Source organism: Trematomus bernacchii, unplaced genomic scaffold (assembly GCF_902827165.1).
Source record: "Trematomus bernacchii unplaced genomic scaffold, fTreBer1.1, whole genome shotgun sequence".
In the NCBI taxonomy this organism is placed as follows: domain Eukaryota; kingdom Metazoa; phylum Chordata; class Actinopteri; order Perciformes; family Nototheniidae; genus Trematomus; species Trematomus bernacchii.
In genome coordinates, this window is record NW_022987655.1 from 112,609 (window position 1) to 127,459 (window position 14,851).

General features: G+C 43.8%; 1 protein-coding gene across 1 annotated transcript; it reads left to right on the forward strand.

Moving 5' to 3' along the window:
• The first annotated feature begins 13,223 nt into the window (after nucleotides 1–13,223).
• Nucleotides 13,224–14,499, forward strand: LOC117486607 (zinc finger protein 862-like). Its single transcript, XM_034135113.1, has 2 exons — nucleotides 13,224–13,388; nucleotides 13,755–14,499. Exons 1-2 carry the CDS (start codon nucleotides 13,248–13,250, stop codon nucleotides 14,451–14,453), a joined length of 840 nt encoding a protein of 279 aa, XP_033991004.1. The 5' UTR covers nucleotides 13,224–13,247; the 3' UTR covers nucleotides 14,454–14,499.
• The last annotated feature ends 352 nt before the right edge of the window (nucleotides 14,500–14,851 follow it).

Genomic DNA, 14,851 nt, shown 5'->3' on the forward strand with positions numbered 1-14,851 from the left:
GCAATATGACAGTTCTCACACACAGCCATGCTTGTAACTGCAAGCGTCTTTAGGGTTAACACAAACTGTAGCGTCCCCAGCTGAATAATGGTCATACTCTCGAACTGATGGTAACCTTTTATTGTACACCCTTGCATGTATACATTAAGTATCAACGTACCAACGTAAGAGCTATGAAAATAAAGAAAACACAATAATTAGCCACCATCTCACAGATAAAACATCTCCATTCCTTGCATTTATAAACGTTACATTTCTAATACAAACTAAATAATGCAATTATAGCTCACTACTGCCCCCTAACTAACAGAGCAGAACACATGTAGGCTAATATAGCAGTTTTGCTAATTCAAAAGCATGGACTCAAAACTCTGCAAAACTATGAAATACCACATAATTTCAATACACATATTAATTAAAGTAATAACAAACCTTGTGCCCCTATCAGCCAGGTGCTAAAAACCCAACGTAACTAATTATTCTATGTTAATTTCTCCGTCATTCATCCGTCATTACACGTGTTTTCACTCCTCCGTTCTCTATTCACTTCCGGCAAAAGTCCCTTCAAAATAAAAGTCTGGATCTTATAACTATCAAAATAAAAGTACAAAACTAAAACTTTACCACAGGAAAACATCCGCACACAAATACAACCACCTCTACAAAAGGTTAAACATATTAAAGGTCATTTACACAAACTTTTTCCTGGCTGGTTCTGGTCCTCCACAGTCCTCTCCATCAGCTTCTGTTTCCAGGTGTTCAGTTTGTCTTTGATGAAGCTGAGAGGACTGAGGTTTCTCTTCATCATCTTCACTCTTCACAGGGATAGGAGTGAATGTGGACTTGGTGATATCAGCCTCCTCCAGCCCTTGAAGCTGCTCTCCCTCCTGACTGCTCCAGAGTTCCTCCTGTTCCTCTTTAATGTGTGGGGGGGGCTCTGGGTCCTCCTGGTTCGGCATATGCTGGTTTTGATTTCCACCTTCAGTAAACAATTCCTCTCCCTGGTGATTGCTGTTAAATGTTTCACCACTGTGGGAAAATGTATGTTTCAAAAAGCTTGAATCTGACAGGCTTTCACTGCTGTTTCCAAAAATCATCATCTTCTTTGTCTTCAGTGTCTTCAGAAGAGTCTCCAGGGTCGTCCTCAGTCTCAGGTTGTAAATGTCTCTCTGGATCTGAGTTCATGGCTGGTTCTGGTCCTCCACAGTCCTCTCCATCAGCTTCTGTTTCCATGTGTTCAGCTGAGCTGCTGGCTGGAGGCTCTGCATCAGTTTGAGTTTGATGAAGCTGTGAGGACTGACGACCAACACACTTATGTGTTTTGACATAACTACTCCAGGTGAATATTTTGCCACAAACACTACAGCTGTATGGTTTCTCTCCTGTGTGGATTCTCATGTGTCGATTTAAATGTCCCTTTTTTGTAAAATATTTCTCACAGACTGAGCAGCTGAATGGTTTCTCTCCTGTGTGGATTTTCATGTGGTCCTTTAAACTGCCACTCACTGAAAAAGATTGATTACAGACTGAGCAGCTGAATGGTTTCTCTCCTGTGTGGATTCTCATGTGTCTCTTTAAATCTCCTCTATTTGTTATAGACTTCTCACAGACTGAGCAGCTGAATGGTTTCTCTCCTGTGTGGATTCTCATGTGTCTCTTTAAATCTCCTCTATGTGTTATAGACTTCTCACAGACTGAGCAGCTGAATGGTTTCTCTCTTGTGTGGATTTTCATGTGGCCCTTTAAACTTCTACACAATGCAAAAGATTGATTACAGACTGAGCAGCTGAATGGTTTCTCTCCTTTGTGGATTTTCATGTGTCTATTTAAAGTTCCACTCTGTGTAAAAGATTTCTCACAGACTGAGCAGCTGAATGGTTTCTCTCCTGAATCACTGACAGAGTTTTGTTTATTTCTTTGAGAGTTTGAAACTGGTTCTCTGGTCTCCTTCCAATCAGCACTGTCTTCAGTGTCTTCAGAAGAGTCTCCAGGGTTGTCCTCAGTCTCTGGTTGTAGATGTCTCTCTGGATCTGAGTTCCTGGCTGGTTCTGGTCCTCCACAGTCCTCTCCATCAGCTTCTGTTTCCAGGTGTTCAGTTTGTCTTTGATGAAGCTGAGAGGACTGAGGTTTCTCTTCATCATCTTCACTCTTCACAGGGACAGAAGTGAATGTGAACTTGATGATATCAGCCTCCTCCAGCCCTTGAAGCTGCTCTCCCTCCTGACTGCTCCAGAGTTCCTCCTGTTCCTCTTTAATGTGTGGGGGGGGCTCTGGGTCCTCCTGGTCCAGACTGGAGCTCCACTCCTGCTGTTCAGGGGGAACCTCTTCTTTAACCACCACCAGCTGCTGGACGTCTGCAGGAAACAGGAAACACACAGTAAGAACAAACTGTTAGTGTTAGAATTTAAAATGTAATGACCATTACCAACATTAACATTTCAAATGCTTGCCTATCATTTAGCTAAGTCCCGCCCCCTTTGTATTTCTGTTGGCTCAATTGTCTGTCAATTACACCTTTTTTCCAGATGCTCCGGAGTTTCAGGAAAACAGGTGAGTTAGTACTGTAGCTGATATTAAAGGAAGTTACACTGCTTAGTTTGGACAGGGAGAGCGTGGGGGTGAAGTTTCTTCTTTTCTGTTTGCAGATATGAGTTTCTACATGTAGGTTTGTGTAAGTCATGATCATGTTAGTTATCAGGGTTAGATCTGCATTTACTGGCTGTATGAGCTGATGGTGCATTTTAGTGATTGTTTTTAAGGTAAAAGGGCGCTGCTATGGCAGAGCTCGCTGTGTCCTTCAATGCACACGTAGCAAATAGGTAGGAATGGAGGAGCCAAATCTCAAATCCTGACTTTACTCACAAAATATGGACTTTCTTAAATTCTCAAAAATCCACTCTTTTTCTCAAAATGTTGAAGTTGGAGTAATGAGGCTAATGTTAAAAGTAAAAGTTACTTTAGTTGTTGCATTAAAATATCAAACACTGAGACCAGTGTCAGTGTAAGCTTGCTCACTGCCACTCGTCTACCGGCAGACATCGATCCCCTATTGATATACAATTAAATAAACTTAACACTAAGTAAGGAAATCAGTGTTTGGTAGATTATGTCTTTGTTGTAACAACGCTTCTTGGCAATACATCTGATAACGTTGGAAAACCTGTTTTCTTACCTATCAAATGGGGCCACATTGGTGCACACTGTTTCTCTGTGTGCTTCAGTCTCTGTTAAACACACCGTTTCTCCGTGTGCTTCAGTCTCTGTTAGACACACCGTTTCTCCGTGTGCTTCAGTCTCTGTTAAACACACCGTTTCTCCGTGTGCTTCAGTCTCTGTTAAACACACCGTCTCTCCGTGTGCTTCAGTCTCTGTTAAACACACCGTTTCTCCGTGTGCTTCAGTCTCTGTCAAACACACCGTTTCTCCGTGTGCTTCAGTCTCTGTTAAACACACCGTTTCTCCGTGTGCTTCAGTCTCTGTTAAACACACCGTTTCTCCGTGTGCTTCAGTCTCTATTAAACACACCGTCTCTCCGTGTGCTTCAGTCTCTGTTAAACACACCGTTTCTCCGTGTGCTTCAGTCTCTGTTAAACACACCGTTTCTCCGTGTGCTTCAGTCTCTGTTAAACACACCGTTTCTCCGTGTGCTTCAGTCTCTGTTAAACACACCGTTTCTCCGTGTGCTTCAGTCTCTGTCAAACGCACTGTTTCTCCGTGTGCTTCAGTCTCTGTTAAACACACAGTTTCTCCGTGTGCTTCAGTCTCTGTCAGACACACCGTTTCTCCGTGTGCTTCAGTCTCTGTTAAACGCACCGTTTCTCCGTGTGCTTCAGTCTCTGTCAAACGCACCGTTTCTCCGTGTGCTTCAGTCTCTGTTAAACACACCGTTTCTCCGTGTGCTTCAGTCTCTGTCAAACGCACTGTTTCTCCGTGTGCTTCAGTCTCTGTTAAACACACCGTTTCTCCGTGTGCTTCAGTCTCTGTTAAACGCACCGTTTCTCCGTGTGCTTCAGTCTCTGTTAAACACACTGTTTCTCTCTGAAGCTTCCTGAGCTGCTGTTCAGCTGGACGGCAGGAAGCAGAGGTTTGGGAGGATGACGTCCCTGATGCCGTTTAGATTTCTCCAGCACCACAGGGGGTCCTATGTGGATGGCAGCTCCTTCCTCAGCAGATCCAGTTCTCCAGAATTGTCCTAATAAAAGAGAAAACAAGAGAAAAAGAAACAAATATATTCATCTTATAAACAAATGATGATTGCAAAAGGATGATCATGACCATCCCCAAGGGATTATTTAAAATTCCGTACTGTTTTGGTTTTAAAAATGTCTATATCTATACAAAACATGTCTCTGAAGTGTTCTCTCAAAATACCAAACAGACCACCCTTTGTAGCCATGCCTCATATCGCATGCCTGTTACAGCTGTGTTTCTCAGGATGAGCAGGGCAAGATGAGGGTCTGTGTTCGTTAGTTGTGCTTTTTTAAGAACATGTTTAACAGTTTTTACAGTTCTTTCAGCCAGACCATTGGACTGTGCATAGCCTGGGCTGGAATGAGTGAGTTTTATGCCCCATGATTCTGCAAAGTTCCTAATTGCATGACTCGCGAATGGGACATGGGTTGCATTCGAATAGTTCATTTAGCTTAGGAACCTTCCTAACGGAGTGAAATGACCCGGAAGTCCCTCAGTGGCAGCCATGATAAGTGCCGTTCCAATTCTCTAAATTAAAAGGAAAGGAGGTTTCAAACTTCCTTTATAACCTCCTTTAGCTTAGGAACCACTGGACCTCCCTAACCGAAAGGAGAGGAGAAAATGCTGCCCCACAATGCCTTGCGGCCGCAGCATTTGCCGTCACACAACAGTCGGCCGTTCACGGAAACAACCGATTATGAACGAGAAATGATATCATGAAAGTTACGGTGCTTATTAAGCATTTTAAAACGTATGTGGTAAGTTGCCAAAGTGCTTTGTTTTGAACGTTCATCAGTATTATAATCAAAAAGAGAAATATGAACGTTAGTTTTTACTGAAATTATCAAATAAAGTCAACATTTCACAGTCTTTACTGAGCTGTGTGGGGTTTGTTCAACTTTTAAAAGATGTTTGAATGGTGATATACACAGTGATAGATGTTAAGGACTAACGTTTATAATAAATACATTTGTATTGATTTGAAGATCTTTTCATACAATCATACGTATTGGGATCATTTGTATTAATGTGGACCGGAGGGAGAGGGTGACGAGCATAAGTTTCACTTTCCTTTTTTATTTCAACTTTGGTCATGAAGAATATGTTTCTCTGTTGTCCCCGTTCATAAAGCAACAGCATCAGAGCACGGTGCAGAGTCTCTAGATGAGTTTACAGTAGTCCCTCGTTCTTATTAAACATCCATGTTGTAGTCCGCTGTATAGAAAACTGTAGTTTCCATAGTTTCCCCACAGCAGCAGACGCACATTCATGACGTCTGCTGGCGCATCATAAACACGTCGGATAGTGAAAGTGCAGTCGGATTCTCTAATGGCGCGTTTCCACTACAGCCCGCAGCCCGGTTTAAGAGGGCTGTGACGTCAGCGGCCCGTTTGTGGTTGCGTTTCCACTTGGCCTAGTACCGGCCGGCGGGTCCTAATTCACAGTTTTTCTGGCCTCATAAAATCGTGGGGCCAGGGCCAAAGACAACCGGGCTGAGTTTGTGACGTCAACGCTCTCGGCTGCTGATTGGTCGGAGAGAATCGTCACAATCTGCGCGCGAGTTAATCCATTTTTACAAACAGCATTTTTGTTAACAGAGGAGCTACAACAATGGCAAAGAAAAGCACACCATGGTCGGTCGAGGAAGTGACGACGTCCATTATATTGCAGATGATAAGGTCCAGCGGGTGCTCGACGGGACAACTCGCAATATCAAAGTCTTTCAGGAGGTCTCTACACAGACACTGGCGTTACTGGAGTCTGCATGGTACGTTTTGCTAACGCTGTTATTTGCTTGAAAGCTTTGTGTCCCTGCTTTGTGTCCCTATCTGTTCTAAAGCTCACTTCTAACAAATAAGTCTATTTTATCCTTACATTTATGTTCGACAACCCATGCTTTTATGGAGCCCTGAAGGCTAGCTAGGCAGATAGCATTAGCGAGAGCTATTGTTTGGTAACACCATATATGCCATTGTTTACGTTCAGTTTGTCTTTTCTATAGTTGTTGTTGCTATTTATAGTATTGTGCTGCAGTAGTTTGTGGAATTTACAAGTCATGTTTCTGTTCTAGATGATTACATTGGGACTAGCGAGGAGGAACAGTTCCCAACAACGTCCTCTGCATCAACAGCACAAACCGAGGAGGAGACGATCTGGCCCTGCAGGAACGGCAACTGGCCCAGCAGAATCAATGCCATGTCTTATCTTATTGCTTGTTGATAAATAATTGCACCCACCAGCGATCACACAGAAAGATGGCATCATCTAGGCGTCCCTCTGCAGTCAGAAATATCATAAACACCATCATCGCCCACAAAGCACTGCACAGTGAAACCTTTATCATCTGTTGCAATTAAAGCAAATAAGAGAATAAATACTTGGTTAAATAATACATTTTAACTCTTTAGCAGGACAACTCTGCATACTGTTTGAAATTGAGTTTGCTAGCTTGAGGTCCTCCTCTAAAACATAACATTACATAATGGTATTAAGAATACATGATAAATACATGTAGTAAAAATTACTCAATTGTAATACCCTCGTTGTGCTAGACTCAAACACATTGCTTATATATTTCAAAGAGAAGAGAACAAAAGAAAACACCTATACAAAGAGAGCGGTGCACAGCGCTTAATATTTACTTGCACTATATTTCTGTTGATCTGGGTTATTGTGTTGCACTGTTGGAGGAGCCTGTGACCTAAGATGTTCATTGTCATAACTACACTGTAGCTATGTTCGTATGACAAAATAAAAAACCTTGAACCTTGAGGCTGTGTCTTTCAGACAAACCATCATAATCATATTATTTTATGCTGTGGATACTTTAGCCTCCATCCATGTTAACAATTTTTTACACTTGCATTTATGAATATAGTTCTGTTGTGTTTTACACTTTTGTATTTATGTTTATAGTTTGCTTTGATATTTGCTTAATTTATTAGATTATTATTATGGGGGCAGTACTGGTGCTTGAAATTCAAATATTTACTAAATAGTCAATTCTGATAACATTTTTTTGGTTTAAATAATTTGACAAACACATGTATGTGAAAAAGAAAAGATGTATTTATGTTCAATACAATACAATGAATATTTAGGTATTACATTCTACATTCTAGGTATTCAGGTAGCGCGTCAGACCCTCTCGTATGTCCCTGCCCTCCTCTGCACCTTGTGCCACTGCTACCCCTGGTAGACGTAGGTTTCCTCAGACATCCTGAAGTTCTCCACCCACTGAGTGTCTGTGAAAGATGGAACAATCACATTCCACCACTCGGTAGCTCGGTCGACCATCCAAACACATGGTCTAAGGCGGCGACGTAACTTCTGAAATACACAAACAAAAGCATACATATTTTAATACGTAAAAGTGGTAGCTACAATTAATTAAATACTTGAAATACTTTGGTCGTATAGGGAGCGTGAGCCTAAACACATTGCTAGTTAGCGAACGTTAGCTTACCAAGTAGCATTGTAGTTAGTAGTGATTCGAGTCGTCCTGTAGTCTCTGCGGCGTAGGAGGACTGCCCGAACTCTCGCGTCAGCTTCTTCTATACCTCGTCTTGCTATAAGTCGCCTCTTTCGAAACAACTCTTGTCTATTTCTTGTGATAATAAACCACACAGCAAAAAACAAGCAAACGATCGCTTTCACATCTTCACATCCTCCATTGTTGTGTCGCATTGAAGATGACGTCACGGCAGTTTTAAGCAGCGTCGCTCCGCCTACACTGCGTTACTATAGATACTACCCCAGTTCCTAAACTGTAATGGAAACGCGCCATAAAGTGAGCTGGTCCTAACGAGGCCGGGCGCGGCCCAGCCATACCGAGCGGGGCCGAGCGAGGCCGTGTAGTGGAAACGCGGCATAAAGTACCGCAGTCTCTTCTCCTAAATCCTTTTGAATTCTCCTATCCACTATCCCTTAACCCCGTGACGTTTCAAACAGAGGTCAAGGAATAGACGATAGGGTTAGAACTTAGGAGCTGTTTTTATGGAGTATTCGACCGCAACCATGGTGGAATCGAGGGGTCAGTCTGTGCACCATCTCTGAATCTGTTGGTTTTAGTCAGAATGCTGCGTTAACGCCTGCCAGACGGCAGTAGACTGAACAGTTTGTGGCTGGGGTGATGGGGGTCTTTGATAATCCGTAGGGATTTCTTCCTGAGCCGCTGGGAGTAAAGGTCCTCTATGGATGGCAGCTATCACCGTCCTGGTGATGTGCTGTGCAGTTTTCACCACCCTCTGTAAAGCCTTACGATTGAGGTCGGTGCAGCTGCCGTACCAGGCCGTCATGCTGCCAGTCAGGATCCTCTCTATCGTGCACCTGTAGAAGGTCAGGATACTCTCTATGGTGCACCTGTAGAAGGTCAGGATCCTCTCTATGGTGCACCTGTAGAAGGTCAGGATGCTCTCTATGGTGCACCTGTAGAAGGTCAGGATGCTCTCTATGATGCACCTGTAGAAGGTCAGGATCCTCTCTATGGTGCACCTGTAGAAGTTGCAGAGTATCCTGGAATCCATTTTGAACCTCCTCAGCCTGCGGAGGAAGAAGAGCCGCTGTCGAGCTTTCTTGGTGATGGTGGTGGTGTGAAGAGTCCATGTCAGGTCCTCAGTGATGTGGACCCCAAGGAAACTGAAGCTGCTGACTCTCTCCACCGTAGTCCCATTGATGGCGATGGGGGCGTGTCCCTCTCCCTGCTGCTTCCTGTAATCCACAATCAGCTCCTTGGTTTTGCTGACGTTGAGATGGAGGTTGTTATCCTGGCACCAAGATGTCAGGTTTTCGACCTCCTCTCTGTACGCCGTCTCGTCATCGTCTGTGATCTGGCCGATGACGGTCGAGTCATCAGCAAACTTCACGATGGTGTTGGAGCTGTGTGTGGCCACGCAGTCGTGGGTGAACAGGGAGTAGAGGAGAGGGCTGAGCACGCAGCCTTGAGGGGCACCGGTGTTGAGAATCAGGGTGGAGGATGTGATGTTTCCCACCCGCACTGCCTGGGGTCTGCCCGTCAGGAAGTTCAGGATCCAGTCACAGAGGGCGCTGTTGAGCCCGAGGTCTCTGAGCTTGATGGCCAGCTTGGAGGGCACAATGGTATTGAATGCTGAACTGTAATCAATGAACAGCATTCTCACATATGTGTTGCTGTTCTTCGGGTCCAGGTGTGAGAGGGCAGTGTGGATGGTGAGGGCTATGGCGTCGTCTGTCGACCTGTTTGCTCTGTAGGCAAACTGCAGGGGGTCCAGAGAGTCAGGGAGGGAGGAGGTGATGAATGATTTGACTAACCGCTCAAAGCACTTCATGATGACGGAGGTGAGTGCTACTGGGCGGTAGTCGTTGGGGCAGGTGATGATTGTCTTTTTGGGGACAGGAACGATAGTGGAGTGTTTGAAGCATGTGGGGACTACAGACTGCAGCAGGGACCTGTTGAAGATGTCTGTGAACACCTCTGCCAGCTGAACTGCACACACCCTGAGAACACGGCCAGGGATGCCATCAGGTCCAGGAGCCTTGTGTGGGTTAACCCTTTTAAAGGATTTACACACATCTGCCCTGTTTAAAACAAAAGTGCAGTGTAGCTCCTGGTCCCTCTGTACCTCCACAGCCTGGCTGCTCTCAAAGCGTGCAAAAAAACTGTTCAGCTCATCTGGGAGAGATGCGCACGCAGACACTCCCGCAGCACCCCCCGCTGCTCCTTTGTAGTCTGTCATTGTTCTTATTCCCGCCCACATGTTCCTGGTGTTACAGCCTTTGAAGTCAGATTCCACCTTGTCTTTGTACTGTCTCTTTGCATTGCTAATTGCTCTCCGGAGATCATACCTAGATTTCCTGTACTCCTCCAAATCTCCAGCTCTGTGCGCGCTTTCAGCTTGCAGCGCACCTCGCCGTTTATCCAGGGCTTTTGATTTGGGAATGTTCGTACCGTAACCTTCAGTACCACGTTATCGATGCATTTCCCAATGTAGCAGATGACCGTGTCAGTGTGTGTGTGTGTTGATGTTGTTATCCTCAAACACACTCCAATCCGTAGATGCAAAGCAATCTACGGAAGAAAAAAATAAAATATATATATATATATATATATAGCACCAAATTGCAACTGAAGTAATCTATCTACGGTCACTTTTCACATTGAACATGTGCTCTTTTATTAAATAAACTAAACGCCTATGTTATTTATCCAATGTATGTGCATGTGCCGGTATCTCGCTCCCACGCTCACTCGCACTTATAAGTGCCAACATCCCCCACTTTCATCACTTACAGGGCAAATGGAAAATGTATCCGGGGTGAAAAGGGTGTTACATTGACTTAATTATGAATATTGTTACATCAAGGCTGAAAAGTAGGATGAGCACCAACGGTCAAAAATGTTTTTCCTCCTCCCAGATCTGGAGGGGGGGGCGCAGCACCAAAAACGGACCCTGAATCCCTTCACCACTAGGGTTGGGAACCGAAACTAAAAAAATTATTTATAATCCATAATTTCCATTTTTATGTAAAATTCGGAGCAAATAAATTAGCTGCTAATGGTAGCCACCAGAGTGTATGCAGCTTCCGGTTTTGGCCACGCGTCACTCTCCCTCCTTATTTGTTAACGTGTTGATGTGTGTAGAACTTCCCCTCGATTCCATTGGCTCTAGCGGTTATAAAGAGATTTCATTCATCAAAATCGACCAAGGGGGGCCAGAGATATGGAAAATCCACCCAAATGACCCCAGAAGTGGGGTTTTTTGGCTAAATCTCTCTAAAAAGGTCAAATGTCACTTGTTTTGCATCAATCTTGATACAGGGTACTTACAGGGCTCGAGCTTAAGGACGTCCCGTCATCCCGGGGCCGAAAAAAATTGGGACGGATTTGGGACGAGAGTTAAAATTAAAATACCCTGCTAACTCTACTACGAACGGCGATGAAAATTAAACTGACTGCACGTTTTGTGTAGCACAGTTATTAAACCTCCTTGTCAACATAAACATACACGCACAAAGCATTTAGCAACCTGCAAAATACTCACACACACACACACACAGTACGTAGCTACAGCTGTGCCGCTGTCAGCCACCCGCACAGCTGGCTGTGATGCCGCAAGCTCAAATGAACCCCGCGAAATACACACACTCAGAACGTAGATAGACCCGCGCGGGTCTATCTATGTTCTGAGTGTGTGTATTTCGCGGGTTGAGTGATGTGCAATGACAATGGCATCCCGTGGAGGAATTTTGCTATTCTTTACCGTTACATCGAGAAAACGCACAGCAGAACCAGACCCTGGAGCGCCGGCCTCTGACCTAAGGACAGCCACAGCTGTAACGGGGAATTCAACCCTTGTCAATGAGGTAAGCTTGCTCGTATTAATGTTAACGTGACCAGTTTGTTAACGTGACCAGTTAGTTAACTAACGTTAGACTGATGTATTGTTAACGCTAGCTAACCAGTCAGCAGCCGTTTTACAGTGAGTGAGATGACGATAACGTTACCTTAACTATGAGGAGTCAAAACTCCGCAACAGCTCAGATCATGTTACTAACTTGAACCACTTATTTATTTACTCCTCTTCATCCCCTATGGGTAATAAGGCTGAGATGAGAACTCTCCATCGCATTTAGTCCTTAGCAATATGCTGCGCCTCTCCCCATGTACTAGGGATGGGTAGTGTGCGAGGGGGCGGGGCCGCACACACACACACACACACACACACACACATATATATATATATATATATATATATATAAAAAAAATGTTTTTATGAAAAAAAGAAAAAAAACACAGCATGTATTTTCTGTAAATCCATGCGAGTATAATGTAGGCTGCACACTCTATTGTTCAACTTTTACATTTCTATTTGCAGGTTGCCTCAAATGCCTCAAGCTCAAACAAATATGAGGCAAAAAGAAAACGCAAATGGTTGCCGGAGTGGAAGAAAACCTTCCCATTTGCTGAATTTGATGCAGAGACAGGCATGATGTTCTGCAAAAGCTGTCGTGCTTTTCCCAGTCTTGCGAAAGGGAACAACCTTTTTGTTGGTGTGGATGGTGGCAAAATCCGGATAAAAACACTCCAAGAACACAGCAAAACAACATCACATTCTGACTGCGAAGGCGCTCAGGCTGCGAAAGTAAACCCAAGCGGAACACCCATGGCTTGTGTCCTACAAAAGATGTCAGAGAATGTCAGAGAAAGGATGACAAAGCTATTTAATATAGCTTACTTTGTGGCAAAAGAAGAAGCCCCCTTCACAATGTTTCCAAGCCTAGTTGACTTGCATCACAAAAATGGTTTAGAACTTGGTGACACTTACAAGAACGACAATGCCTGTCGCACCTTTGTCCAGGCCATAGGTCAATCTATGAAGGATGACCTGGTGGAGAAACTAAAAAACACACACTTCTTCTCTGTCATGTCCGATTCCAGTGTTGACCGCTCCGTGAAAGATCAGGAGATGGTCTACTTGACATATGTGGAAGATGGCAAACCTGTCAATCAATTTGTGGACATTGTTTCATTGGAGCATGCCCACAGCCAAGGCATCCTTGACGCAATACTTGTTGGTTTGAGGAATGTGGGCCTGACTGAGCAAGACTTGAAATCCCGGATGGTTGGCTTCGGCTGTGATGGTGCATCTGTGATGATGGGAGTTCACAATGGAGTGGCAGCCAAGCTGAAACAAATGTGTCCCTCAATTGTACCAATCTGGTGTGTGGCTCACAGACTGGAGCTGTCAGCGCTTGACAGCATCAAATCAGTGCCTCTGCTGGCTGAATTGAAGGAAACACTGAATGGTGTTTACAAGCACTACTCCCACTCTGCAAAAGCTTCCCGTGAGCTCCATGCACTTGGGAAAGTTATGGGCATAAATGTGGTCAAACCAGGTAACATTGATGGGACAAGATGGCTTCCACATATGTCCAGGGCCCTTGAAGGTTTGGTGAAAAACTTCAAAGTTACCCTGGTTCACTTTGAGAACCATGCTAGTGATCCGAATGACAGGGAGGCTAGTGCCTTAATGAAAGGGAGAGCACGTGCCATTCATCGGTCCCTGACACAGTACAAGATGGTGATGTTCATTCACTTGGTGTTGGACATTCTTCAGGAGCTGAAGCAGCTCAGCCTGCTGTTTCAGAGAGATGGACTGACCTTGCAGATGGTCTCTGATGGACTACAAACGACAACATTGTCACTTGTAGCCATGCAGGTCAGTAACATTTTTTTGGATTAATTGTTGAACATTAACAATTGAATATATAGGAATTGGTAAAACTGGTATTTATATAATCCCTAAATATGAAAAACTGTAAAGATATTTTGTCATTTGTGATTATATTATTGAAAAACTGGAAGTATTTTGTGCTGTTATTATATAATAAGAAATATTTTAAATGTCAATAATGTACGCCTGGAAGTCTAGACATTATCAACATCATCAGAGTAAATATTCCATATATTATACACATTTCAAATATTTATTATTATAATCACAATATAACATACTTTAAAACGTTTTCATTTTATGGATTACAATGAGTAAAATGTTTTTTCTTTCCTTTTATTACAAACCTAGACAGACCCAGGCCCAAGGCTCCAGAAGGTACTGGATGAGGTTGGACCTGGAAAGACCTGGCAGAATGTCCAGCTCAACAGGAGGGAAACAGACAATTCCACCTTCAACTCACTAAAGCTCAGCCTCATTAACGACCTGTGTAGGTTTCTGTCAGCACGCTTTGGGAATCTGGAGACAGGGATTCTGAAGGCAACCTCCACCCTCTTTGATCTGTCTAACTGGCCAGAAGACGCAGCTGAACTGGCGACATTTGGCAATGCTGAGCTCATTGAATTAATGGAGCATTTCCAATCCATCCTTGCAGAATGCGGGGACTTTACTTCTGGAGAGGCAGCTAAGAGAGAGTGGCTTGACCTGAAAGTCCTCGTACAGCGTCACTACAGGCACATTGAACCCCAGGTGCTGTGGCAGAGGCTACTTACAGGTGCTATTGGAAGGGAAGACCAGTTTAAGCAAATGAAGGTCATAGTGGAGATCACACAAGTGCTCCCCATGAGTTCATCTTGCTGCGAGCGTGGATTCTCCAGCATGAAGAGAATTAAGTCAGACTGGAGGTCTTGCTTGTCTAACGAGATGCTTAGCTTCCTCCTGCACATCTCAGTTCATGGCCCTCCTGCACAGCAATTCAATGCAGAGAAAGCGGTCACCAAGTGGTGGAGTAGTGGCTGCAGGACCAGAAGGCCCCAGTTCCAAGACTAATTAATATGTCAAGGTCTCCTGACTGTGTTACAGTCATCCTGGTTACTCTGGGTTCTGTCTTCAGGACAGAGTGTTGGATTTTTGTTAATTGGATGGGACTTCATTGGATTACATTTGGAGTAACTTTCTTGTTTGTGTGTTTTTAAAATATATTATTTGTTGATGTGTTTTTTTTTACTCAAATAAAAAGTTTGATGAATTATCATCTAATGATTTGTATGTTGTATTTATGTTAAAGATAACTTTGAATGATTTTAACTAATGATAATGTAGAAAAACTAATATTTTAAATTCGGGACGGTCCACATTAATTTCGGGACGGCTTAGATTGTATTTCGGGACGGTTCCGGGAGGATGGTGAAAAAAGTTAGTCGAGAGCCCTGGGTACTTATATGTTG

Coding starts and splice junctions, on each gene's coding strand:
- LOC117486607 (XM_034135113.1), top strand. CDS start 13,248: ATGGTGATGTTCATTCACTTGGTGTTGGACATTCTTCAGGAGCTGAAG. Junction 13,389..13,754: donor TGTCACTTGTAGCCATGCAG/GTCAGTAACATT, acceptor TTACAAACCTAG/ACAGACCCAGGCCCAAGGCT.